Source organism: Anopheles gambiae, chromosome 2, assembly GCF_943734735.2.
Source record: "Anopheles gambiae chromosome 2, idAnoGambNW_F1_1, whole genome shotgun sequence".
Lineage (NCBI taxonomy): Eukaryota > Metazoa > Arthropoda > Insecta > Diptera > Culicidae > Anopheles > Anopheles gambiae.
The window spans coordinates 77,599,518-77,626,274 of record NC_064601.1 but is presented as its reverse complement, the minus strand read 5'-3'; the positions used below and the strand labels follow the sequence as shown (position 1 = coordinate 77,626,274).

Genomic DNA, 26,757 nt, shown 5'->3' with positions numbered 1-26,757 from the left:
GTGTTGCCTATTTAGAAAACTGAAGAGTATATTTTGATTTGGTAATCATTAGCTTCATTGTTTGAGGTTAATTGATTTTGATCTTTTTAGAGGTATATAACTCAACGCAATCTTAAACGATTAAGTCGATTCCGATTAAACGCAATCTTAATTTTGAAAGTTATTCAGCCGTCGAGGTTAATGGCTACAGTGACGAAAGCTTAAAAGCTAAGTAAAACAAAACGCACATCCGATAAGAAACGTTAGTAATCGCTACGATGTATACAAACAAGAGTGCTACAGGATGGGGAAATTGAGAGACACTTCAAGAGCTCGTTACGCTCACGCGCGCCGGAACACCGGAATGATGCCGAATCGGTCGGTCGGGTACTCCATTTGCCTATAAATAGAGGGGTACGCTGATAAGAAAGCTGCTGCAATTGGGGAAGATCCGCGAAAGCTCGCTCTCGCCCGCACACTCACACGCGCGCACTCAGAGCCTTGCCGTGGGAACGGTGGCGTTGTGTATAAGGACACGGGATCAAAACACGGGAGAAAAAAGGATGTCCTGTACAGCTAACTGGCGAGAGACTGGTTTGCCTGGTGAGCGTGCCTAGCGCTCTGCGTGAGCAGTGTGTGGTGTGCTATACGGCACTCCGATATCAGTGCCAGTGATAAGAAAATGCACTGCAGAATCGTCGTCAATCGAACACGGCCGCCAGCCGAAGACGGACAGAAACGGTGAAAGGCGATTTTTGTGCGCGTCTGGTTGGAAAAGGAGGAAGAAAAAAAAAGCTCACCCAGAAAAAGGAGCAGAAGCTGCTTTTCCAATTGGAAAACGAAGCACGTTTGGCCTAGTTTAAATAGTGTAACGAATAGTCAACAAAAAGGACCAGCATTCAGTGGATGTGTGGATGTAGAAAACCAGTAAGCACAACAACGGTAGAAGCAAAAAAAAAACAAGAAATACTAGCGAACAAAAACAGTGAGAAAAGCGCTAGGGCTGTTTTTCGCCCACTCGCCCTTCTTTTCCGGCACACACTCCCAACCCCACAGTGATACGGTGGTGCTTATCACTTTGTTTAATTAGGGTACCAGTGATAATGGACTTTGCCGTGAAAAGTGTACAAGGACGCGACCGAATGCGACATCAACAGGAAGCGAAGGAGGCACCGAAATCTCCGTTTTGAACAATACTCGCAGCATTCGACTAGCGGGAGCTTACCGATAAGAAGCTGCTTAACTGCTGCTTTGGGATCGGTGCTCGAAGCTGGGAAGCAGCCCGTGTAGGGTAGGGAGAGGGGGTGGTCGAGAAGGGTCGCGCAGCGGTGATAACGACGATGGCGGCGGTCTAACGAAGAAAAGCCAAGGGACAGCGCTCTAGCGGGTGCGCGCGGGCTGTGTGGTGGTGAACGTGCCGAGAGTCGAGAGTGCGGGTGTACTGTTACTAATGGCCAAAAGCTTGCTACCGTGAGCGAGCGCAAGCACGAGCAACGATTACGTGGAGCCGAACAGCGGCCGAAAGGATCGCAGCCGAATCCAATATCAGTCGTCCTCACGGGACATGCGCCTGACGACGCTTTTCGCGCGCTCGCGGCAGTACAATAGTGTACAACCAGCACCGCACGCGATACAAGCCCCTAACGCAACGATGCCAGTGGCGACGATGTGTTGATATTTCAAACGGAACGATGAACAAACTTTTCTGCCGGCTTTCCATCGTCCGTTGATGCATTTGGACGTGTGCATGATGATGACGGTGTCGATGCTTCAGATATCCGCACCGCAATACAGAGGCATCTTGTGTCCGTGTTTACAGGGAGGCAAAACGAGCAGTGTAAACGCTTAGTGGTAGTGGAAATATCGTCCAAGCGTTTGCAACCACGGAATTAAAAGCAATAGAGAGAATGGTCGAGGTGTCGGGCGGACGCCGCACTGCCGCTGGTCGATTGTGATTGGGAAACTATGTGTGTACGCGCCTCCATCGCGTTTATCAGTGGCCGCTCTCGCTCGTGCAAACTTCGATGCCGCCGCCGCACCGGGGGAGACAACAGGACACACACCGACGTTGCTCCGTACGCTTGCAACGCAATGCAACTGATAACGTAATGAGTGTTATGTGCGTGTGCGCTCACGAACCGACTCTCTCTCGCTCTTCTATGCTCGCGGAGCGCTGGTCGGTTGGACCGCGATAAGGGAAGCGTTATCCTTGGCATATGCTTATCACCAACACGTGCGAACACGCCAGAACGAGGGAGCAATTTTATCATCCTGTGTAAGTAGATACACCCGTATACACACACACATTGTACCAGCGTTGCGCTGTGTCAGCGTAGTATGTAAGTACGTGTGCTTTTAGATGATAAGAAACGGACGAGAGATCCTTCGAAGCTAGCGCATCCATGAACAATAGTAACAGTGCCAGGACATTCCATCCAAAATCGGTCGATCGGCGATAAGTAGAGGAGTGTTTAGTTTTATCACCATTTCGGTGTGTTGGTGTGCGCTCTCTGGCGTGTGCGGCCTTTACATTACGTGAGTGCTTTCGTGCTGCGTCATGAGCATGTATGATATGATAGTATTGTTTACCACCCTCACAGTGTCCTCCGTCGTGAACGGCTGGAAAAGCTCGCCTCCATTATTATCTTGCAATCTTTTTCCTTGCTCTGCCGACCACGAAGCACGAAGACGCGGTCTTCCCCTACTGGACGCCCCAGCACACGAGAAGAGCTGGGCTGGTTCAATTTGCTTTCTTATCAAAACCTTCACGGGCAGAGTGTACCGGGACCGAAGAGTACTGCCGGGGCTTTTGTAAGGATGATGCTGAAAATCTCGCAACTGGTAGGTTGCGCTTGTTGTGAGCAATTTCTGCTTTTGTACCCGTGATTACATATTGCTGTGGCGTGGGGAGTTCGCACGTTGCTCCACAATGTCCATATGCTACCGTGGAATGGAGGCGTTAGTTTCGAATATACGCATTGTTATGAAATTTGTTACAAAAAAGATTATTAAATAGTTTTTTAAATCCACACGACTAATTCTTTTTTGTCCCTATATATTTTCCAATATAAAATGAACCAACTATTTTCAAACCACTATTTTCTTAAAGTTAGTTCAAAATAGGAAATAAAAAAATGTATACTTTTTCTTACCTTTTTTGATTCAATCTTTCTACTGGATTCGTTCTAAAACCTGTAAAAACACTGTTCCCTTACAGATTCCAATAGTAATAGCCACAATAACAGCAAGAACAATGGTAGTGTTTGGAAGGACAGCACTAAAGATGACCAACCTAATGTGTCTCATCGGCACAATTGTAGTAATTTGCTTGATAGAGTTGATCGTCGCGCGCGATATATACGATCACTACGAACACAGCATGCGGCGCGGTCACCGGGGGCTTCATCAGCAGCACCAGCACCAGCAACACGAAGAGCAACAGCAACAGCAGCAAGAGCAGCACCATCAGTACAACATTAACCATAACAGCAAGCACAATGGCAATAGCAACTACCACCAAGCCTACTGTGGGAGGCAGGTGAGATTTTACGAAAAATCGCACCACTCCAAACACGCCGGCCATCATCAGCCGCGCGTGGAAACGATCGCGATGAAACACAAGCGCCACTACGCCAGCCAACATCAGCGCACTAATGCGTCCATCGGCGGGCTGCAGCACTACACGCCAGGGTCCTCGTCCTGGCCCGACGGTACACCCGAGGAGCACGAACAAACGTTTCTGATGCTTCAGGACGACCAGGACGGGGACCAGCAGCAATACGATGGCAGTGCGGCACCAGGGCTGAAGCAGCTCAAACACCACGGCCCGGTGCCGGTGTGGCCCGTCAAGCGGGAGGCGGTGGTCGAGGGTGACCTCATCCTCGGCGGTCTCATGATGGTGCACTCGCGCGAAGATTCCGTCACGTGCGGTCCGATCATGCCGCAGGGTGGTATACAGGCGCTGGAAACGATGCTCTACACGCTGGACAAGATCAACGAGCAGGGCCTGGTGCCGAACGTGACTATCGGTGCCCACATTCTGGACGACTGCGACAAGGACACGTACGGGCTGGAGATGGCGGTCGACTTTATCAAGGGCTCGATCAGCAATATCGACGACATCAACGACTATGACAACTGCAGTAAGGGGCACAAGAAGAAAATCATTTCCGGCGTGGTTGGGGCCGCTTCGTCCGTGACTTCGATACAGGTAGCGAATTTGCTGCGATTATTTAAAATACCTCAGGTAAGACGAGTCGTCAACCAAAACGCCGATTTTTATGGCAATTTCAATCGAGGGTGTGTAATGCGAGGGGCTTTTGCACTTTCTGTTTCTGTTTTAGGTTTCCTTTTTTTCTACAAGTCCAGAGTTGAGCAATAAACAACGATTCGAATATTTTTCGCGAACTATACCGTCGGATCATTATCAGGTGAAGGCAATAGTGGACATCGTCCAGAAGCTGGGCTGGAGCTACATTTCCATTATTTACGAAGAGAGCAACTACGGTATAAAGGTACATTCATTCAGACTGACAATCAACCTCACCTTTGCTTCCTTCTCTTACTAATTCTGTATGTTGGTTATTTCCAATGTTTTCAATCAGGCATTTGAAGAATTAGACGATTTGCTATCCAAGCATAACATTTGCATAGCTGTTAAGGAGAAACTAGTAAAAGATTCTGGCGTTGCTGATACGATAGCGTATGATAACATAGTACTTAAGCTGTTAACTAAGCCACGTGCTAAAGGTACGGTGTCTTAATCCAAGCAAACGGGCTTCTTTATCCAGACTCACTGAACTTCCAATTCTTTATTTGCTTTCCTACCTCCGGCCGCACAACCATGGCAACCAGGTGTTATTATATTTGGATCAGACCAAGAGGTGGCCGAAGTGATGAAGGCAGTCCGGCGGCAAAATGTTACAGGGGTATTTTCGTGGATCGGCTCGGACGGATGGAGCGCCCGCAATCTGGTGTCGGACGGCAACGAGGCCGAGGTGGAGGGTACACTGTCCGTACAACCGCAAGCCAATCCAGTGATCGGGTTCGAAGACTATTTTCTCAATCTGACCGTTATTAATAATAAGCGCAATCCTTGGTTTGTAGGTGAGTATTTTGCCCGAAAAACGCCAATTATCTTTAGAATGGTCCCTAACTATCCAAACTCCAAACTTGCTCCGTTGCTTTTCCATGTTTTGCAGAATTCTGGGAAAATAATTTCCAATGTAAATATCCCAACTCACCGTACACGCCGTACAATAAGGACTACAAGAAGGTGTGCTCGACCACGGAGAAGCTTTTGAAGCGGGATCTTGACTTTGAAGATCAGCTGCAGTTTGTGAGCGACGCCGTGATGGCGTTTGGATACGCGTTCAAGTAAGTGTGTGCCTTTATGTTGAAGGATCGCAACGCGCGACGCTAAACACTGCTACTACAATTTTAGAAACATGCATCAAGAGCTATGCGGCGGCAAACCGGGTCTATGTGATGCGATGAATCCTACCAAGGGATCGGAGCTGCTGAAATATCTTCGCAAGGCGGATTTTATCGGTCTCAGCGGCGATAGGTTCAATTTCGATGTCAACGGCGACGGTCCGGCTCGATACAACATTATCCATTTCAAGCAGGTAGCACCGGAACGGTACACGTGGATAAAGGTCGGCGAGTACTATCAGGGTGAGCTGCGGTTGAATATGCAAGGTAAGGGTACCACAAGAAAATCCATTGAAACAGCCTGTTACATCGATTTACACTTTGTCTCTGTCCCCGGATCTGGTTAGATATTCAATTCCGCACGAAAGATTCCATGCCACCGGAGTCGGTTTGCAGCAGACCGTGTGAGCGGGGCCAAGCCAAAAAGTATGTCGAAGGTGAGGGATGTTGCTGGCATTGCTTCAATTGCACACAGTACCAGGTATGTGTAGCGGGGGAGAAATTGTGCTAAACTCCTTTTCACCAGCGCTTGTATGTTAATGTGTTTCGTATCTCCTTCCCTAACACGACCTGCAAACCAGATACGAAGTCCAAACGATGAAACACACTGTGTCAACTGTCCAAGGGGAACGCTACCAGACGTTTACCACGAGGAGTGCCAGCAGATTCCCGAATCTTACCTACGGCCGGAATCATTCCTAGCAATTGGTGCAATGACGTTCAGCTCATTTGGCATACTGATTACCTTCTTCGTTATCGGTGTATTTTTGAAGTATGGAGACGAGACTTTTGGAATAGGTCGTCGGAGTTTTCTAATGTGTGTTCTTTCTCCTTTTTGCAGACACAACGATACACCCATCGTTAGAGCATCCGGCCGAGAGTTAAGCTACGTGTTGCTTAGTGGCATATTGCTCTGCTTCGGTGTGACTTACACGCTGGTTATCAAACCGAACGATATAGTTTGTGGGGTCCAAAGGTGAGCTCGTAAAACCGGATGATGGTGAGATGGAGACAACAAGATCTTAACACTCGCGCAATGTTTTCACTTGTTTGCAGATTTTGGTCCGGCTTCTCGTTCACCGTTGTCTACGCAGCGCTACTCACCAAAACGAATCGTATCGCGCGCATCTTCAATGCGAGCACCAAATCAGCAAAACGTCCGTCTTTCATAAGCCCGCACTCTCAGCTAGTCATATGCGGAATACTGGTTTCCTTCCAGGTAAGCAGCAATCAAAAGCAGCTATTCCGAACCGCATTTCCGACTTATCTTTTTCATGCTCCAAACACTCCAGATTTTAATCAATGCAGTATGGATGATCGTGTCCCCTGCACACGCCATGCACTACTATCCCACGCGGGAGGATAATCTGTTGGTTTGCAACTCCTACACCGATGCATCCTATATGATTGCATTCTTTTATCCTATCTTTCTGATCGTCATCTGCACCGTATACGCCGTGCTGACACGGAAGACACCCGAAGCTTTTAATGAGTCTAAGTATATTGGTAAGTGAGAGAGGGAGGGTTATGATCATCGTTGCAAGAATTAGGACGGTATAACACTTAACTTAATACGTACCTTGACAGGTTTTACAATGTATACCACTTGCGTTATATGGCTTGCATTTATACCACTGTACTTCGGCACGGCCAATAATGTTCAGCTTAGAATATTTACAATGTCCATGACAATTAGCCTGTCGGCAACAGTGACGTTAGTATGCTTATTCTCACCAAAGGTAAGAAACGGCCCCTGCCTGGTCCACATTTCCTTTTCCACTTTTTCTCGATGTTTACTTTAAAACCCCACACACCCCATTTTGCAGCTTTACATCATATTGATTCGTCCGGAGCGAAACATACGACAAAGTATGATGCCCATCCGATATAGCACAATAAACAAAACGACCGGTTCGGCACAGTCGTCGGTGATGGCGGCGGTCATAGTAACGGCGGCCACGTGCAACGAGAACGAGAAGGTCATCAAGAATGCATCCAACGAAAACATACCGGCCGCGTACTGATACACAAAAAAGGTGAAGCTTAAGGGAGGTGCAGGGCAACGCTTCAAAACCAAAACAACACAACAGAGCAACAACAGCTAAAAACTCATCATGAGCTCCTATGGTGGCCGCTATTATTGAAAGTTAGTTTTTAACGACCAATTACATAAATTGTGCGACGAGACAGTGGGAGAAACAGAGATAGTTGGTTTAATTTTCTAGCCATGTTTGGAACTCAGTTCGCATTGCGTGTTAAATGAGAGAACATTTACGGGGGATTAGGAGGAAATAACAGAGAGAAATAATGAAAAAAATATAAATATATAGTATCCGTTCAAAATGACTTGCCTAACTGATTTTTTTTTCTCGGGTTCTACATGTGTTGGATGGTACAGATAGGAATTGAATTACCTTTGATCTCCTAGGCCAGGATGTTTTGCTTTTTGAACGTTGCGTCAAGTTCGCTGTTCGCGATGGTACCGGTCGTTCTGGATCGCTTCAATCCGTCTGCTCCCACCGAACAGCACGACCAAAGCAAATATCAAAGAGTTTCGGGGAGCGTCAACGGTCCAACTCTGCTTCACCAAACTACTTTCAATATTGGCCTACCAGGCTAGTTATTTCTTTTCCAATGTAAATTGGGAAGTCTATGCCGTGGTAGCGCCGCTAATGATTTTGAATTGTGTCACAGAGAAGGGAATCGTATTCGACCAAACCTTTACCTAGGAAATCTATGAGCAAACCAACACACTGATCTGATGCTGGTGTAAGACTGATTTATTATAATAATTCTTCTCCTTTTATATCCTACATTTATCGCTATCATAGCCTACTAAATATGAAATAAAAAGTTATAATGTTTACATATATCCACAGCTACCTCGATCGATGTGGTCACTGCGCAACAAACAAAGGCAGCACTATGTCTTCTTAGCGCGGATTTTGCGCGTTAATGCTGTTCATTGACGCGGATATTGTGGATACATTAACACGTTGCACGAAACATAATCACAATCAGGACGATGGGTTTAATTCATCTCCAGCTTTGTTACTGATACTCAAAGTGATGCAGGGTGGCAATCAAAGTATTAATGAGCGAAATGAGAAAGCTGGTTTTGTTTGAATGCAATTCGTTGATTAAATACAATTTGAATGCAATAAATGATTAAATACAGAGCATTCCAAATCTGACGAAGCTCATGTTCTTCCATCTGTATTCTGCTTTGCTTGGCACAGAAACAGCTGATTTTCCTCTGGGGAAAATGTTTGAAGGGCCTGAAGCTGCTCATCTTCCTTTAGACCACCTTATCATGATAAGCAAGGATGGCTCAAGAGTGAACCAAAACCTTGAGCGCAAAATATACAGCACGCAGATTCGTAAAAGAGGATTCCAGCTCGTTGATACGGATCTGCAAGTGGGTGGTAGATTTGATGGCAATTAATTAATCGACATCTCTTAAACCTTATTCGTACTCAAGAATGTTACTCACAAAACAATATTAGACACATACCAAAATAGATCGTTATAACAAAAAGGAAAATATTAAAAAATAAAGACAAAAACAATTGATCACTTTTTCAATAACGACAACGATAGTGATCTACAAATATCTGCTCGATACTAATAACGTCAAAATTGTTCGTATATGTCCCTTTTTATCGGCACATTTGCGGTCCTGGAACCAATTATTATACTTTTCATACAAATTTTATGGAAAACAGCTTCCCCCATAACGAGTTTTTCGTATAACAGGTGAGTCACTGGAACAGATTAAACTCGTTATGAGGAGTTCCACAGTATTTTGATGTGAATGGCACAGGTGAAAAGATTTTCATAACAGTTGTGTTGTAAAATTTGTCGTTTCGAGAAATTAATAGAATTGCTAAAGATTCCAAATTAAAACATAACAATCTTTTGCATTAAAGGCAAAGCAGTTATTTAAATATCTTATTGTGTTTTTCCTTCTCAATTTTTTTACATTGTTTCGAGTTTTCTAGCCGTGCATACAATTAAAACCATAGTTTTGGTTCTATATCTGTAAGAATCGGGGCAAAATATTATTGCCCCAAGAAGGAGTGAATGAATTCTAAGGGGGTTAACTCGGACTGTGGAAGACAGTCGATGATCAGATCGCGATAAAGATACACCGCATTGAACTAATAGGAAAAAATCTTATGTCATCGTTACCTCTCATGACTTCATGGACTTCATATGTCGTTTATCGGTCATCATACGTTTTCATTCTACTCTGTTTCCATTTTTACATATAACTGAGTAACGATCAATATTCAATAAATCTATAAGTTGCTTTCGTATTGGCGCGGATCTCAAATGGCTTGACGTGGATGTCGCGGTTTTGAAATCGAGACTTCTGTAACGGCTCTGCATTAGTGATGGGTAAAGTTGGTTACAAACCGTAGTCGACTCCGATCCGACTCCGATAAATTCGGAATGGATTCCGCAAGGTAGTCACCGCGCTGCAATATCTGGAGTCGTTTGGAATCGTCCGAAATGACCCGGAGTCGTCCGGAGTCGTCCGGAATCGCCTGGAGTCGCCCGTAGTCGGAGTCGTCCGGAGTCGTCCCTAGTCGTTCGGAGTCGTGCGGAGTCACCCGGAGTCGGAGTCGGCCGGAGTCGTCGGAGTCGTTCGGAGTCGTTCGGAATCACTCGGAGTTGGAGTCGTCCGGAGTCATCTGAAGTCGTCCGGAGTCGTTCGGAGTCGTCCGGAGTCGTCTGGAGTCATCCAGAATCGGCTGCAGACGTAGTCATCTGGAGTCGGCCGAGGTCGGCCTATATAGGAAGTGCACACGCAAAGTGAAAGACAAAAAAAACACAAGGAAAGGAAATGTTTGATCACAAGCACATTAAACGGCTCCTTTTGACTCCGACCAACTCCGATTCCGAACGACTCTGGACGACTCCGGGCGACTCCGGACGACTCCGGACGACTCCGAACGACTCCGGACGACTCGGGACAACTCCGACTCCGAACGACTCCGGACGACTCCAGACAACTCCGGACGACTCCGACTCCGGGCGACTCCAGACAACTCCGGACGACTTCGATAGAACTTCCGGACGACTCCGGGCCACTCCGGACGACTCCGACTCCGGGCGGATCTAGTGGTTCCATTTTGCTGGAGTCGGAATCGGACTAATAATAGTCGTATATTAGGGATAACACTGTAACACTATATATTAGGGGTAAATAACTATGATTCACATAATTATAAAAGATACAGAACGAAAGAAATAAACAAATATCGTAGATGATCGTCTAACGGACATATTGGAATAGATTTGAAAATATCATCCCCTTTTAATATAAATAGTATTTTCATCGGACTATGCATCAAAAGTGTACCTCACATTAATGTTCTATGCACCTTGTGCGTACTGACAGCTGAATGTTATTGTTTGTATCCAACACGTGCGCGTAGGCACCCGGTTTCATGTGATAATTTCGGCGTGTTCGTGGTGTTTTGCAAAGCTAGTGGTTACTCTCGACGGAAAACATGAAAAATCGACCGTTGAAGCATAAGGCTTCGAACGCGTTTAGCTTTAAATCGTTCCGAGAGCGCATCAACGAAATCGATGTGCGCCGCGGGGCACTGTACCGCGTGGAGACTGACTATGAGCTGCCTGAAACCGAGGACGGTACCTTCTTCCAGCAGGCGCTAGTGAAATGGTCCCTACAAAACCTCACCGACGAGTACACCGGCTACCAGCGGGGCTTCAAGGAGACGGCCACGCTGCCGATGCTGCTGTTCCACAAAGAGGCCATCGTCAAGCACCTGTCCAGCTGTCTGTCGAAAGCCACCGACGATGCGCTGGAACCGCTGCTCGAGCTGGTGGTCGCACTGGCGAAGGATATGCGGAAAGAGTTTCGACCGTACTTTACCGGGCTGTTCGAGGTGATTGTACCGTTTCTACACTCCGACAGTGCGGATCGGGTCGAGTGGACGTTGCTGTGCCTGGCGCACTTGTTCAAAACGCTGCGCAGCTTCCTGCGAAGCGATTTCTCGCTCACCTTTAACCGGCTGTTGCCTTTGCTGGACGAAACGAGAAGCCCACCGCACGCGATAGACTTTGCAACGGAATGTCTCGGGTATTTGGCGCGCGACCTGAAAGACAAGGGAGCGTTCATACGGCTGATGCTGAAATGGCAAATGCAGAACGAGGCGTACACGTTCGCCTGCGGGCGGCTGCTGTTCGAGCTGCTGCACGGTGTGCAGGAGCAATTCCACGCGACGGCAAAGCAAACGTTGCTGCAGCTGTACAGCATTCTGCAGCAGCTGGAAGAGACGGAGGCGGATCACCTGCAGGACATACTGACCCAAACGGTGACCGATATAGTGGAACGCATCCAGCCGGAGGACATTCACGTGTTCTGGGAAACGATGCGCAGCACCATCGATGGATGTTTGGCGACGTTCGAAGCTCAAGGGGAAACGAAGAAGACTGTCTCGAAGGAAGCGAGCTCAGCGATGGTAGAGCAGGAGGAAGGAAAGGTCGTACAATATTTGACCCGACTGCTGCAGCTGAACGGAATTGTGCTGGAGCATCAGTACGGGCGACTGTTGGGTGACGCACTGTCGCCCACCGTGTCCCAGCTGATCCGGCTACTAACCTGCTTCACCTCACCGACCATCGAGTACAAGGAAACAATCGTGAAGCACATTATAGTGTTGCTGCGCTCGAAGCATCTGCCGCTGACGCAGCTGGAGGCGAGTCGATTAACGATGAACGTGCTCCTGCTCGATCACCGTCCACTGTACGACCGTTTCATCGACGCCACGGTACTCTGCCCAATGTTTGAAGCTCTCATATGGCCCAACTTTGTGAAGCGACTTGAGCTGGAGCTGGACGATGAACGGTTGAGCTTTTTGGCCGCGCTGCTGCTAAAGAAAACGCCACTCTGTGGCAATGGGTTGGAGCTGGAAAACTGGAAACCATTCCCGATAAACGTCGTGGCCGGGGGAAACCTGGAGGCCTGCATGAAAAAGGCCATAACAGTCAGCCCAGTGGAGGTGCTGAATAGTAGCGATGTTTATTTGAGCGCTTTAATCGTTCTACCCCATCTGAGCAATTTTCGGCCCAAAACCGTAGCCAACAATGCCATCCTGGAGTTTGTCCGGCATGCCGCAGGATCGCTCCAGTCGGGTCAACTGTCCGATGCGGCGGATAGAATGGTGGAACTAGTGGCCGTTGCGGTGGAAACGGTCGTCCACCTGCAGGAGATGGAAGGCAAGGCGTACTTCGATCTGCTGGAGTGCCTGCTGCCGATAGTAACCAAGCGCGAGTGCCTGCTGCTCAACAGCGTCCATCTGCTGCTCGTTCACATTGCTAACCAGCGCAAAAATGGCATCACCTACGCGCGCTTCAAGCGGGTCCAGCCCGTCATACACCCGCTCATGGCATCCTACGACAGCAGCGTGCGACGGTTGGCAAGCGCTATAATGGCCTTTTTCGCCGAGCTTCCGGAGCTGGCCAGCAGCACCGGCCCATTGTACGGTACGCTGGCCCAGATCGAATGTATCGAGCCGCAGATTCAAACCTACCGCCAGCAAGTGATTCTGTTCCAGAATCTAGCGTACGAAAGTCAGCTCTGCAACCAGGCGGCCGAAGTGGCGCGCAACGAATGGACGGAAACGGTGATTCGGTACATGCTGTCCGTGTTTGCCGTCAATTTCAAGCTGCTGTGGGAACCGGCGGGCACGATCGTGCAGTCGTACGCGGACAATGGCGTCAAAGCGGACGAGGAACTGTTTTGGAGAGTGTTCGATACGATGCTAAAGATGGCCGAAGAGCAGAAGGCCCACGAAGAGATTGGAAGTCCAGAGCCCTCGCAGGCGACAGTAAAACACGATGAAACGGGTACTGATGGATCGGGCAATGATAATGACGATTCGAACGGTGAAACTGGCAGCGACAGTGAGCAGGAGGAGGAAGAGCAAGAGGAAGAGAACGAGCAGCAGAAGCGGGCGAATGCACTGTTTTCGAAGGTGGTGGAATTCTTCCCCAAAAGACCACACATTGACTTCATGAACGTGCGCATACAGCAGCTCCGCATGCTGCACCGCTGTTCCACGTTTTGCCGCTCAAAGGGGGACCGCATCGCGGAGCGGTTCTTTGCCTTTCTCGAGCATGGCAAAACACGCGACGCCAGCATCGACGCGGAGGAGGAAGCACCGGACCAGTCCTACAAACGGGCGCGCGAAATCAAGCGTAAAAGCAGCAAATCCGCCGGCTCTGGCATACATCAGGTGCTGCTGTGCTATCTGAAAATATGCACCGAGCTTACGTCGAAGTCGGTGCGCAAGCATGCCGATCGGCTGTACGAGACGTACGAAACGCTTGTCAGCAGCCGCAACGAGGAAATCCAGAAGGTGGCGCTGAACGGTATATTTACGCTCGGCGGGTCGCAGCTCACGCCGTACAAAGACTTTATCAGCCGGCTGACGAGCGAGAAGACGCTGAAGCAAGCGCTGCTGTCCGTGTTCGTGCCGTCGGACGAGCAGGAGGACGAGCAGGAGGACGGTGGCTTCACCAGTGCCAGCGGACGCACGAAGGTGGCGGAGGAGCACCGGCCAATAGTGGTGCAGCTGGTGCTGAAGGTGTTGGATGGCAAGATCAAACAGAACCTTGGCAATGGTGGACCGGGAGGACAGCATAAAGCGACCCTGCTCACGTTTATCGGGCGCCTGCGCATCGAAGAGCTAGATCTGCTGCTCGAACGCTGGTTCGCGCCCTATCTGGCACAGTTGAAGACCACTCCGCTGGAAACGGTACGCTGCATTACGGCCGCCCTTGCGGAGGGTGTTGAGCTGGTTCCTACAGTGCCGCCTGTCAGAGTGAAAACGTTGCTCAACTTCTTGGCCGCCCTGCAAACGGAGATTGCACCCATGAAGAAGGCTTCGTACGCCGCTAAGCTTATGCATTTGAAAATATGTTTCGATGCACTGCTGCTGCCGCTCGATCACAGCATTTACAAAAAGTATAAAAACCAAGCACTGGTAGCGCTGGTGGACCTGTTCGACCAGTACGATGCGAGCTACCAGTGGACGGACGACGAGCTGGACGCCGTCCTGCACGTTCACGTGTGGCCACAGCTGCAGCTACTGCCGAGCGATAGTATTCACACGCCGACGCCGCTGCTCAAGCTACTGCTAATGTGGAGCCAAAGTGAACGCCTGTACGTCCTGCTGCAGCGCCACCCTCCCGTCGAACGGCAGACGGAGACGGAGGGGGAAAGTGAACCGGCGACGGGCGACGAAACAACACCACCGTCCATGACACCACTCGATGCAATGATCTGTCTGTTGCGTGGTTCGCAGACGAAAGGCAACGTGTGCAAGCAAATCTTTACCGCACTCGCCGCCATGCTGGACGGCGACGAGCGAAACAGTGCGGAGGAGCAGGGCCGCATCCGGGAGGAAGATTCCGACCGCGTCGGCAATCGTAGCCGGTTGCTGATACCGTACGTGCAGGATTTGCTGCAGTACATACGGCACCAGGTCAGGAGCAAGAAGACGATCTCGAGCGATCTGCTGCTCATTCTAACACGGCTGGCCGAATCGGGGATGATCGGTAGCGACCAGAAGGACGAGGAGCGCATCGAGAAGGATCGTGTGTCGCTGCTGAACCTGCTGTTCCCCATACTGGCCAGAAAAGTGCACGAGGTAGGGGACGAGCGGTCGGGCGAGGATATCAGACGCTTGCACATTATCATCGCACGCCTGTTAAACGATATCGACGACCCGCTGCAGTATCTGAAACAGTTGGCGCTATCGCTTCAGAATGTGAAAAATCGCGGTAAGTACTCGCTACCACTGCAGCGCGCCGAAATAGGCGTAAAGATACATTTTAACCCGTTTTCGAACGCTTTCTTTATTCTACAGGAGCGAGAAAGATATTGCTGCAAATATTCGACCGGCTTGCTTGCCGTTCGCCCGAGATGCAGCTAATCAGCACGCTCGTCCATGGGCTGAACGCAATGGATCGGCGGTGGGTGGACCAGCCAGACAACGTGGCCCGTACGTCGGCCTTCCGATCGATCGACCAAATGCTGTCGGAAGACGCGCCGGACGGTCAGCGAATGACGGGCAACGTTGCGATCGTGTTTCTCTCCCAAGCCTTCCACGTGCTGCAGTCCGAGAAAGACTTTACCGTGCGACAGAACGCGTGCGAGTACGTGTGCAAGGTGGTGCTGCATCTGGCGTCCGCGAACGAGTGGCCCGCCGAGCTGCACTACTGTCTCGACCGCATCGTCCTGCACAACATCGCCGCCGGCTTCAAGCACAAGGGAGCGGGCGGTGAGCGGCGCAACGAGTCGATTCAGCTGCTCGGCGAACTGAGCCGCACCGTGGGCAAACCGGGCGTAACGACACACCCGCAGTGTCGCGTGTTTGCCGAGCTGTGGCATTTTACGGGCGCGGGCGACGGTGCCGAGCGGGACTTTTTCGAAAACATTACGCATCTGCAAACGTACAAGCATCGCAAGGCGATGAAGCGGCTTGCCGCCAAGCTGGCCGCTATGGCCGACGAGGCAAAGGCCAGCGGCTGCAACAGCCGGGACACAATCGGAGCGGCCGGACCGACGTCACGCACCATCGTAAACTATTTGCTGCCGATCGTGTCGCACTACATCTGCCACGATGAGTACAAAAAGCAAACGAATCTGGTGGAGGAGGCGGGCAACTGCATCATCAACCTGTGCCGGCTGCTGCCCTGGCGCGGCTACCACACGGTACTGCAGCAGTACTTGCGCAAGCTGAAGCACTCGTGGGAGTACCAGAAGCAGCTGCTGCGCATCGTGATCGGCATAATGGATGCGTTTCATTTCGATCTGTCCGCGGCGGCGACTGTGGATGCGGAGCATCCGGTCGAAGCTAAAGGTGGTGCTGCCGCTAACGCATTGATGAACAAAAAGCTGCTGCTACAGGATGAATCGGTGGAGGAAGCAGAGGAAACGGCCCCACCCGCTGCACCGGAAGGCGAGGAAAAGCCGAAGGAAGATGCAAACGAAGAGCAAGATGCCGAAGATGATAGCAAGGAATCGGAGGATGAGGAGGAGGAGGAGGACGCGGAAAGCGTGATCGAGGACGAGGAGGAAGTGGAACCGACGGCCCGATGTGACCCGGAGGAGGCATTGCGGGTGGCGCGCGATATCGTGCACGACATATCGAAAACGATCATACCGAGTCTGCTGTCCTCGTTCAACTTTGCCACCGAAGCGCCCGTAACGACGGGCGGTGGCGGGCAGATGGACCGGAAGGCGCGGTTTGCAAAGCAGCGCACGGAAATGCTGAAGCTCCCGATAGCGATCGCGATAGTGAAGCTGTTCATGAAGCTGCCGCGCAAAGAGATCGAGCTCAATCTGCCCCGGCTGATCATCAAGGTGATCACGTTCCTGAAGTCGCGGCTAAAGCTGGCCCGCGTGCAGGCCCGCAACACGCTCGCCCACATTACGCTCGAGCTGGGCCCGTCCTATCTGTCGTTCGTGCTGCAGAACCTGCTAGCCATGTTGACGCGCGGGTTCCAGCGCCACGTGCTGACCTTCACCGTCCACACGGTGGTCGAGCGGGCGCAGCAGCATCTCGCCTCCGGGCCGGTGCTGGAAAACATACTCCAAACGGTGGTGCACATCTGCACCGAGGACATTTTCGGCCAGCTGATCGGGCTGCTGAACGGTAGCACCATTGAGACGGGTTCGCTGAAGAAGACCAACATGCCGGAATCGAAATCGAGCCGCAAGCCCTACCAAACGCTCTACATCCTGGCGAAGCACGTGCAGGAGCGCATGCTGGCCGACCTGTTCATGCCGTTTCGCACCGTGCTGAGCAAGTACCGGACGCACCAGACGGTGGCCAAGGTGCAGGACGCCTTTCACCAGATAGCGGAGGGCCTGGTGGCGAACGAAACGATCAGCCCGGAAGCGCTGCTCGTGTTCGTGTACGGTATGGTGACGGGGAAGGTCTTCACCCAATGCGCCGTTGCCGGTGCGGACGGAGAGCAGGAGGACCTCCAGCAGCGGCAGCAGCAGCAGTCGGAAGAGGAGAAAAAGCGGGCGGCAAAGAAACTGCTCGGCAATGTGCCGAAACCGGGCAGCATCTACATCATTCCGGACGAACCGAAGCGGTACGGATCGGCGGCCGCAACCAGCGCGCTGGATCTGATCCTGGCAAAGACGGAAGGCAATGATCCCACCTTCCTGGAGTGTGGTCTAGAGCTGCTGCAAAGCTTCATCCGGCGCAAGCAGGTGGGAACGCGCAGCAGCGACACGGAGCAGGTAGAGCTGCTGATTCAGCTGATCGATCCGATCGTGCCCACGCTGGTGGAATCGCTCGATTCGAAGCACTCGAAAATCATTTGCCATTCGATCAACTGCTTTAGCGCACTGTTGGCCACAGAGTGGCCACTGAAAAGTTTCCAGCAGCCCGAAACGCTCGACGCGATCGTGGCGGCGATCTTCACCATACTGCACCGCTACAACACGGTCGCACTCGACGTGAACAATCCCAACATCGGCATGGTGCGGGCGAGCTTCCGGGCGATCGTCGCCGTGCTGAAGTACGCCAACGCGTCGTACAGCTTCACGGAGGAGCAGCTGCGCCTGCTGGTGATGTACATCGAGCAGGATTTGGCGGTCGGTGGAGGTCGCCAAACGACTGCGTTCGTGCTGTTGCGTTCGCTGCTCGGCCGGCGCTACAGCTTCCCCGAGCTGCAGCAGCTGATGAGCAAGGTGTTTGAAATGTGCGTGCGGTCGGAAAGCGATACAGAGCGGTAAGTAAGGCAGTATGCAGGTGTTCGAAGAGGGTTGTTTTATTCTAACTGGACTCATCTTCGTTTTTTTTGTAGAGCGGAATGTCGACAAAACATAGTAGATTACGTCATGAACTACCCAACGAGCAAGAAGGTAAAGAACTATCTGCTTTTCTTTGTCGATCAACTGCAATACGAAGTGCTGTCGGGGCGTGAATCTGCTTGCCTGCTGCTGAAAACGCTGTTCCAGAAGTTGCCCAAGGTAAGCCACAGTTGTTTGGTTGGCCTCTTTTTGTAAAATTTATCCTATTAACACAATCACACCCTTCTTTTCCGCTTCCTGACGACGACCCGCAGTCGACGATCGACCAAAACAACAGTGCGCTGTTCTTTGCGCTCGGCGTCCGGCTGGTCAACGAGGACGACACCGACATCCGAACGCTCGTGGCCGAATGCATCGAAACGCTGCTAAAGAGGCTCGATCCGAGCGAAAAAAGCTCACTGGTGAAGATCATCCAGGACATGCTCGGCGATCGATTGCTCAAGCACCGCGAGCTGGGCACGCAGTTGCTGCTGCGCATACTACACAGCCAACCTACGGAGCGCTTCATCCGCTCCTGGCTGCCGAACGTGCTGCCCGCGCTGTTGCAGAACCTGGTGCCGCCAACGAGCGCCGCACTGAGCGCGGACGGAAAATTCGTTAAACCGCTCGCACCGAGCGTAACGCTGCTGACCGCTGATCCGAGCGGTGACCATCTGACCATACAGACGCAGAACGTGTTCGCGGAGTTGCTCCGGCTGCTGCCGGCTATGCTGACGGCAGCCCAGTACAACGATACGATTGACGCGCTAGCGTACACCGCCCAGTCGCTGCTGAGCAGCGGGCACCAGTGGGTACGATTCGGCGCCCTGAAGCTGCTGTACCAAATTATGAACGAGCTAGATTTTGACGCCATCCACGAGCGCATCCGATGTCTGCGCAGCAAGCGCAATGACGCGGAGCCGGAAGCGGAGGAAGAGTTGGACAGTGACGACAACCCGGGCGGTAGACAATTCTTGTTCCAGTCGCCGCTGCGTGACTGCAAAACGCTAACTCTGGACCTTTGCGCCCAGCTTTCCCCGCACAGTGCGATGGTGAGCGAGAGTGACGACGAAGCAGCCGGGCTCGTCACGCAGCTGCTGTTCCTGATCGCGAACATTCTGCGTGCAGTGCCGCTGGAGAAGAAGGAAAAGGCGTCATCGAAAAGAATCAATCTGCACTGGCTGGTGCGCCGGGTGCGTTATGTAGTGCAGGGCGAAATCTTCAAGACGCCTCACATATTTACACTGGTACGTACACTTCCCCCTGAAGCATCTCCAAGGGTTGTGCTAGGGCCAGTGGTTCAAAAGTGTCACTGTCAATGTCATAAAATAATCTGACTGAAACAAAATCTACGTCAGCATCACGTACTCAATTGTGATAATCAGAGGTGATACTCAAAACGATTGGTGTGACCAATGCATGCTTCGTGACATTTTTGCAATCAACGCTTGGTCAGTCACTATGTCATGACTTTTTTTTTTACTGTGGTCAGTTCTGCAAAGTGTCACTGACATAGTCCTGCCAAAATGTGGCTGAAACAAAATAATGTCAGCGGCACGAGCTCTACTGTGATGATCAGAGGTGAGACTCAAACAGTTGGTGCGACCATGCTTGGTGACATTGTGTGCAATCAACTCTTGGTCAGTCACTTGGTCGCGACATTTTCAGTCGGTGATCACCCCGATAGTCATAGGAAATATGCGGTGCGTGTGAGTTGTTCCAAGACACAAAATGGGCATGGTTTTTTCGCTCTGTTTCACCCGACAGACAATTAAAGCAGACAGAGTGAGAAAGCGTGCTCATTTTGCTGCATGGGACTACACGCCAAGTATACTTCAAGAATGTCGTGATTATCATCGACAGAAAATGTCGTGACCAATTTGGTGATCAAAAATTGGGTGGAAAACAAAATGTCATCAAGCATGTGATTGGACCAACAACTTTTTGAGTCTCACCTCGGATCATCTGCGTTATGTACGTGATCTGATTTGAGCTTCGTTTCAGTCATGAGTGTTGGTGACTGAAACAATGGCATTTTGGCAGCACTGTTCACAGCCAGAAAGAGTCATGATTATGCTTGCCGGCATTAATCTCAGCTTGTGATTCTGAGTGTCGCAGTTGACTTAAGCTCTCGCATGTCGTGTTCGGTTGTGTTGTCATCATGACCCACTTTCATTGAGTATCTGCAATGAGCATCAAGCTGCCACGGATATATTCATTGTTTTCGTTGGTGAATATCTCGTGATGCTCATAACATTTTGGAGCACTGGCTAGGGCAACTTGTGTTTTTTTCTTAACGTGTGTTTTCTAACTCTTCTTTACTCTCTCTTAAACCTTATTAGCGCAAGCACGCACTACACTGGATGTCATCGGTGGTCGCGATCTTGGAGCAGGACACGCTGGAACAATTGGCCCCCTCCTTGCTAATACCGGCCATCCGGGAGCTGACCGCTCAGGATATATCCGGCTCACGGTCCGGTAATGATCCATCGAAGGTTTCGCTGCGCAAGGTGGCCGCTAAGGTGGGCAAGGACATCAGCGTACGCCTTGGCGCGGAACAGTACGACAAGATGCGGAACGCGATCGAGGAATCGCTGCGCCGAAAGCGCACGAACCGTAGGATGGAGCTGGCGCAGGAGAAAATCAACTTCCCGATGGCGGCCGCACGCCGTAAGGAGGCGAAAAAAACGCGCACCAAGGAGGCGAAAAGGCGCAAGACGCAATTCTCCCTCGACGATCCGTTCGATCTGGAAGGACCGGCCAATGGGGGCGTCATTCCGGGAATGAAACGCCGGGCCAAATCGGGCACTGGGTCAGTTCCAAAGAAACGGCGCAACATGGAGGCAATGTTTCGGGAGTGAGGCTCGTCTATTTCGGTGTAACGGTTGGGCTTGACCGGTTGGGCCGTGGTGTGTCACTTTTAATATCGTGTTATGTATTACAATAATCTTGCAATAATAAAATGATGAAATACAAGTTATTGTTTCTTGTCACCTGGTGACAATTAGTGATTATACTGTTGCGATCTATCACCAAAAATAAGGACAAAGAAGAAAACAACATGAAACGTATATCAGATAGATCCTGTGTATGGTCAATTACGTTACGATTTATTTGTATTTAACCGGGGGCACTCGTGTTCATCGAGTTTTTATCGAGCATTCACACAGTGCGCTTTAGTGTTCAATCGAGCTAACTCTAGACTGAGGTTGAGTACAATCAAAAACTTGCTGCATTACAGGTTTTTTTTTTTTTAAATGATTTGTTCACACCTAAAACCAACACACAAAAATGCTACCTATAATATGGAATATAGTTGAACATCATCGCTGAACGCAAGAACCGGTCAGGTAGATGTATGAATATCAAAACGAAAACAACATTTTTCCTCTTACTTCAACGTGTAGTTCTAATTTACTCCGAAACAAATTGAAAGACAAAGGAAATCTCTAAATGCCACACATAATCAATGGATGAAACTATTTCAGCAGCTGCAAATGCACTTACATACCCACCCTCGCCCTTCCGTATGTTAGTTTAGAATCGTTCACTTAAACTAGAGCCATTTTTCCTTTGGTGCTAAGTATATATGCAAAAAAATGTATCCAAATTGCTTAACCGTTACGCTCTATTTACTGTTCCCCGCTCGTTTTTGTTGTTGTTTCGTCTGGTTTAATTTCAGCTAACAGAAGTACAAACGTAACGTTGTACACACCGCGGAGAAATGCATTATTGTAAGCAATAATTCGGCGATGGAAAAGCTAGCCTGACCTTAACTTGCTTGTTAACTTGCACACCCAGCAGGGGTCTCTTGGGAATAAATATGGGGCCGGTCCCGTGGGTGGAGCCGTTCACACGCGACTTGCGTAAGAATACACGCGTGCCCTATGCGCACACACGACGATTCGACCCAGCAGGGGCTAATTTTAGACCAGATCGAAAGCTATTAAGAACTATGTGAGATGAGCTAACAAAAAAAAATGAACCCGACTGTCAAGATAACTTAAAAGTTTGGAAATAATTATTGCATGTCTACGGGCACATACAGGCTGAGATAGAAGAAAACATTACATTACGGGCCCTTCCTCTCTAGGTGTCCTTTACCAATCGATACTATACCATGCAAACGCAACCACATCTAACGACTCATAGGTTATTGTTCTACCATTCTACCTCCCCGCTTAGCTTCTAATCCTTGCGGGCTCTTCTCTTCTTAAGGCCTTCCCCGCCTTCCGAATTCTTGCTATCTACTGGTGCATCGCTTGACGATGCTTCCTCTTCACCGGCCTCCATTTCCTGAGCCTCTTCCTGTGCTTCGTCGTCTTCCTCATCCTCTTCAGCCTCATCGCCGTCACGTTCATCCTCATTCTCTGCGTACGCTTCGCCGGCACTGCTGGCTGACCGTGAACCGGAGGACCCCGTGGCTGCGGCATTCAGCTTTGTTTTGCTGGATCGTCCATCGTCTTCCGCTTCCTCACCAGCACCACCGACCAGCTCGTCCTGCTCTTGCTCCGGTGCTGGATAATCGTCATTCTTCTTCTTGCGTCCAATTTCCGCCTTGGCGTCACCCTTCTCGCGAATAGATGAAAAAATATGGTTAAACAACATTTGGTGCAACATCTTGTTAGAAATACAATCACAATTTAGCATAGTGATGTGCTTTGCGAACTAGGAGATTCATTCAGACTAATCTAGAGTCTTTCGAAATGAATATTAAATCGGAATCTTGAGCTCAAAGAATCTTTGGGTACAGTCAAACATTTTTAGAGTCCTTCTTCAAAGATTGTTAAACTAAAAGGTAATTAAACCCTTCATAATATTTAATCTTACGAATTGGGAAAGTTTGTAGCTTATAAATTCAAAGATTCCTAAATCCCATGAACGATTTCAACCGATTCAGTGATTCCTTTCGAAGATCCATTGCGAGTCATGAATCAAAAACCGATTCACGCAGCACTAGTTTAGCAGTAAATGTTACCTTGGTAAAGCACATGAAGTAGATCATTAAAGCAACTGGCAATCCCACTACTACTATCAATACAGCCCACATCCAGGGATTGCTGTTGCAGTACTTAAGCACACGCGAAACGAAGGTTTCCTAAAGTGGGGAGTTAACATTGAAGGAAAGGAAAAAGGCGGGCATTAGCAAATAACTACAGTTTAGCATACTGACGCGACGCATGGCGGACAACCGATGTTCAGGGAAACTTTGCTGAGCTGATTATACAATAGCATTTTGATTGTTATCGAGCCTACAATTGTGAACAGCAACATATAAAGACCTCTTTATCGCGTCGAGACCACAGGAACCATACGTAGGCAATCAATGGTATTGAGCAGTACACAAAGTACGCTCCCCAATAGCCTGGCTTGTAGTTAATGTACCGCATCGCTCGGTCCCATAGCGTTTGCTGCAGCAGTTGCACAGTTAAAACGCAATCGAAATGGTAACAAAAAGAAAATTTATGCAACGTATGTATAAATACTGCGATATATGTTGACTTCGTAGACCGAAATAACTTGGATATGCCATTATGTTTTAAATTATGGTTGATAAAAGTGGACAAACCACGCAAAAGTGCCATATATTAATGTGACCAAGCATAAATGTTTAGTCACCGAAATATCTCCGACAATCGGTGCATTTAAATAAACGGCATCGAAAACAGCAAAGAGAAAGTAAATCCGGATAACCTCAGCGGAACACCTTTATCCCTGTCCAACCTCGAACAAACTTACCGCCTGCCGATCAAGCGTCTTCACTTTGAGATCGAACGTTTGTGCAGCCCATTCGTCGGCAACGGATTCATCATCGCAAATAACAATGTTATCAAACAGTATATCGTTTGACATGGACCAAAGTTCGATGCCTACCGCGGCCTGTAACAAAAAAAAGGAAAAAAATATTTGATTTCTAACAGTAAATCACTCCCACGATCGAAAGTTTTACTCACAATCGGTGTCATTCGGAACGGCGTTAGATCTTCAAAGAAGTCCGGATTAGGAATCTTGCGCGGGGCCCACTTTCCTTGGTAATTTACGTTAGCAATTAGCGGCGCGCGCCATTTGCCCTTGTAGTTAGGGTTCGGTACCATCGGAGCCTTCCACAAACCGCAACCAACCGCCTTCTCACACATCGGGTTCGGAATCAGGGGCGGTTCCCACTCACCATCCATATCGTTGTCCCAGTCCTCCGGCTTCACGGCCGAACTGTCCGGTACCATCTCCTCCACATCGTCCAACCAGCCGGCCGGCTTGGTAGCCTTCGGGTCGGGAATTTGTGCCGGTTCGTCCTCGTTCCAGTCGTCGGGTTTGGTCGCTTCGGGATCGGGGATTTTTTCGCGATCGTCCCAGTTCTCCGGCTTGCGGTCCTCCGGGTCATCGATTTCAGCAGGCGGGTTCACTGCCGGCGTAAAGTTGGTGAGCAACGAGCCCTCGTTGACGGTTTTGTGATCCACTCGTATGGTGTACGTGTTGTCCGGGCGAATAATCAATTGGTACAAATGGGGGCGTTTGTCTTTGAACGGATCATCAAGCCGATCTCTACACACAAAAAATAAAAAGCAAACGCAGCAAAAGCAGACGTATAATTTCAATCAACGGCAACGAGATCAATGCACGAAACACCATCAAGCTGCTACTTACTTCTGCTTGTTGCAATGCTTCTCCGTGATGGTACCATTAATCGGGTTAACGTGTCGGAAAATGAAATGCAACTTTACGTCGTTGCCACACTTGTCCGGTCCGAACATAATCGTGTACGGTGTTTTGTCGTGGAACTATACACATGAGGCAACCAAAATGATGTAAGCAAAATGCACACGAGACTACACGGCAACCGTGTTCGTACGTACCTGCTTCAGATCCTTCGTACCGTCGCCCACGGAAAGGAGCTTTATGTAGGAGCCGCCGCATTCCTGGCCCTCCTGCAAGTTGACCTCGTACTGTACCACGAGCGGCTTGTCCTCGAACACGAATGGTCGGTTCAGCAGCAAAGGCGAAGCAATCGCAGCATGCTTCGCTTTCGATTTCAGCACCAACCCATAGTCGTTCGCTAGAATCGGCCGCTGCGGCTGCTCGACCGCCCATTCGCCGTCGTATTTGGCCACCTCTTCGGCAGCGTCGTCTTTCTTGGCCTTTGACTTCACCCACCGCTTCTCGATGGCATCACTCGCACCATCGAACAGATCATCGAAATGTTCAGCAAAATACATACGCTTCGGGTCTACCGTCGGTGTTTCGTACTGCTCAGCATCCCCAGCCGGCTTCAGGACAAAACAAAGAACAAATAGTTTAATTCGCTTATCTCTGGGCACTAAGCACTAAGTGATAAAAAGGCACGCCTGGTGTGTTGTGTGCCGGATTACCAGGCCGGGCTAGCATAACACGTTACTTCACCCGCCGCAAACGTACCTGAGACTCGGTGGAAATTTCGTCATTTCCATGTACCACGGGGTTATGAAATAGTAGCACGGCGCTCAGCAAAGCAATCCGCCACAGCAGCGGTGACCACCGGGGTCTGTTTAATTTCATCATGCTCTACTTCCCTGGCCCAGCACTTGTCCCTTACTGTCCGCGTGCCGCGAGCTGTACTAACAATTTACCACCCAGTCAAATGCAGCACCTCACTTCAATGGTCGCACAAATTCGATTAGTACACGTATGACAAAACTATGAGCGCATGATCTCCACTGCCTGCTGCTCCGTCTGTCTGCCGGCAAACTCGTGATGCTACACTGCGTGTGTGTATGTGTTTATGTAAGTGTGTGTGTGTGTATATTGGCCCGGTTAGGGTCGAGGGGAGCAAGCCTCTGCTGGTACGCCCGTTCGTTCGCTTCCCAGCACTTCAATCAACGTTGTGCGCGGAACGAACACAGCGCCGCGATAGGGGAGCAAACACTTTTTGGGCTTCGTGGGAAGGATAATCAAATTAAAACTCCCTAAAATGATGCGAACATCCGCTCTGTGCAGCTACTTTTCACACGACGCTACCAATAGCACTGCAGCCAATCACTGGGCAAAAACTTTGAATGAAATTAATATTATTATTGCTCGTGCACGTTGCAAGTTGCCCGTTCAACGTTTTACCAAAACTGTAGCCAGCTTTGTTCCACAGAAATGTATATCGAACGGAGAGAATGAGTTCACACTGCAGCCGAGAATGTAAATAAGATAATCAGCGAATTTTAGTTTATTCGTTGAAGGAATTGCCGGATAGTCCACTGCCCACGGATTAGCCAAACTGTTGTGTTAACGGAAAATGGTCAAGGTGCTTACAGTTGAGGTGGCTGGTGGTGAATTTAAAAACAAGAAACTATTTGTGGTGAAAATGTTAAATGCATTTTCTCGACGATTGATGGGAAACTGCCAAACAACGATTTGCATATTTGACTACAATAGAATGCTATTTATCTTGTACTTGTTGTTGGGCTGTCAAAAATTTAAAAAATATCTTTTTTTAATACGAGTAGGAGGTTTGAAAAAATAGCTGATTT

The 26,757-nt window shown here is 49.6% G+C and overlaps 3 protein-coding genes across 4 annotated transcripts; 2 read left to right on the top strand and 1 right to left on the bottom strand.

Annotated features, from left to right (window-relative positions):
• Positions 1-146: 146 nt before the first annotated feature.
• LOC1274862 (metabotropic glutamate receptor 2) lies at positions 147-7,767 on the top strand. Its single transcript, XM_313901.5, has 14 exons — positions 147-2,254; positions 3,197-4,225; positions 4,323-4,493; positions 4,584-4,728; positions 4,834-5,085; positions 5,181-5,355; positions 5,423-5,679; positions 5,760-5,893; positions 5,994-6,184; positions 6,254-6,388; positions 6,469-6,631; positions 6,705-6,918; positions 7,000-7,151; positions 7,239-7,767. Exons 2-14 carry the CDS (start codon positions 3,233-3,235, stop codon positions 7,434-7,436), a joined length of 3,180 nt encoding a protein of 1,059 aa, XP_313901.5. The 5' UTR covers positions 147-2,254; positions 3,197-3,232; the 3' UTR covers positions 7,437-7,767.
• A 3,031-nt stretch (positions 7,768-10,798) lies between these two features.
• LOC1274870 (small subunit processome component 20 homolog) lies at positions 10,799-21,238 on the top strand. Its single transcript, XM_313900.5, has 5 exons — positions 10,799-15,231; positions 15,318-18,201; positions 18,277-18,442; positions 18,538-19,509; positions 20,605-21,238. The coding sequence occupies exons 1-5, from the start codon at positions 10,932-10,934 to the stop codon at positions 21,121-21,123; spliced, it is 8,841 nt and encodes a 2,946-aa protein (XP_313900.5). The 5' UTR covers positions 10,799-10,931; the 3' UTR covers positions 21,124-21,238.
• A 95-nt stretch (positions 21,239-21,333) lies between these two features.
• On the bottom strand, positions 21,334-26,486 carry LOC1274867 (calnexin). Of its 2 annotated transcripts, none has more exons than XM_001688418.2 (7): positions 25,676-26,486; positions 25,117-25,527; positions 24,908-25,041; positions 24,217-24,805; positions 24,002-24,142; positions 23,545-23,673; positions 21,334-22,831 (listed from the first exon to the last, which is right to left on the bottom strand). In XM_001688418.2, the coding sequence occupies exons 1-7, from the start codon at positions 25,796-25,798 to the stop codon at positions 22,451-22,453; spliced, it is 1,908 nt and encodes a 635-aa protein (XP_001688470.2). In that variant the 5' UTR covers positions 25,799-26,486; the 3' UTR covers positions 21,334-22,450. The 2 variants fall into 2 exon arrangements, with proteins under 2 accessions (XP_001688470.2, XP_313899.5); XM_313899.5 differs by lacking the exon at positions 23,545-23,673 and adding an exon at positions 23,241-23,360.
• Between the last annotated feature and the right edge of the window lie 271 nt (positions 26,487-26,757).

What these genes read in the sequence shown, in the direction of transcription:
- LOC1274862 (XM_313901.5), top strand. Translation starts at nt 3,233, where the DNA reads ATGGTAGTGTTTGGAAGGACAGCACTAAAGATGACCAACCTAATGTGT. An exon ending in GCGCAATCCTTGGTTTGTAG is followed by an intron (nt 5,086 to 5,180) that starts GTGAGTATTTTG and finishes CATGTTTTGCAG; the next exon opens with AATTCTGGGAAAATAATTTC. An exon ending in GCGTTTGGATACGCGTTCAA is followed by an intron (nt 5,356 to 5,422) that starts GTAAGTGTGTGC and finishes CTACAATTTTAG; the next exon opens with AAACATGCATCAAGAGCTAT.
- LOC1274870 (XM_313900.5), top strand. Translation starts at nt 10,932, where the DNA reads ATGAAAAATCGACCGTTGAAGCATAAGGCTTCGAACGCGTTTAGCTTT. An exon ending in TCAGAATGTGAAAAATCGCG is followed by an intron (nt 15,232 to 15,317) that starts GTAAGTACTCGC and finishes TTTATTCTACAG; the next exon opens with GAGCGAGAAAGATATTGCTG. An exon ending in CGCCTCACATATTTACACTG is followed by an intron (nt 19,510 to 20,604) that starts GTACGTACACTT and finishes AAACCTTATTAG; the next exon opens with CGCAAGCACGCACTACACTG.
- LOC1274867 (XM_001688418.2), bottom strand. Translation starts at nt 25,798, where the DNA reads ATGATGAAATTAAACAGACCCCGGTGGTCACCGCTGCTGTGGCGGATT. An exon ending in CGTTCCGAATGACACCGATT is followed by an intron (nt 24,143 to 24,216) that starts GTGAGTAAAACT and finishes TTTTTGTTACAG; the next exon opens with GCCGCGGTAGGCATCGAACT. An exon ending in GGTCTCGACGCGATAAAGAG is followed by an intron (nt 22,832 to 23,544) that starts GTCTTTATATGT and finishes ATTCGCGAGAAG; the next exon opens with GGTGACGCCAAGGCGGAAAT.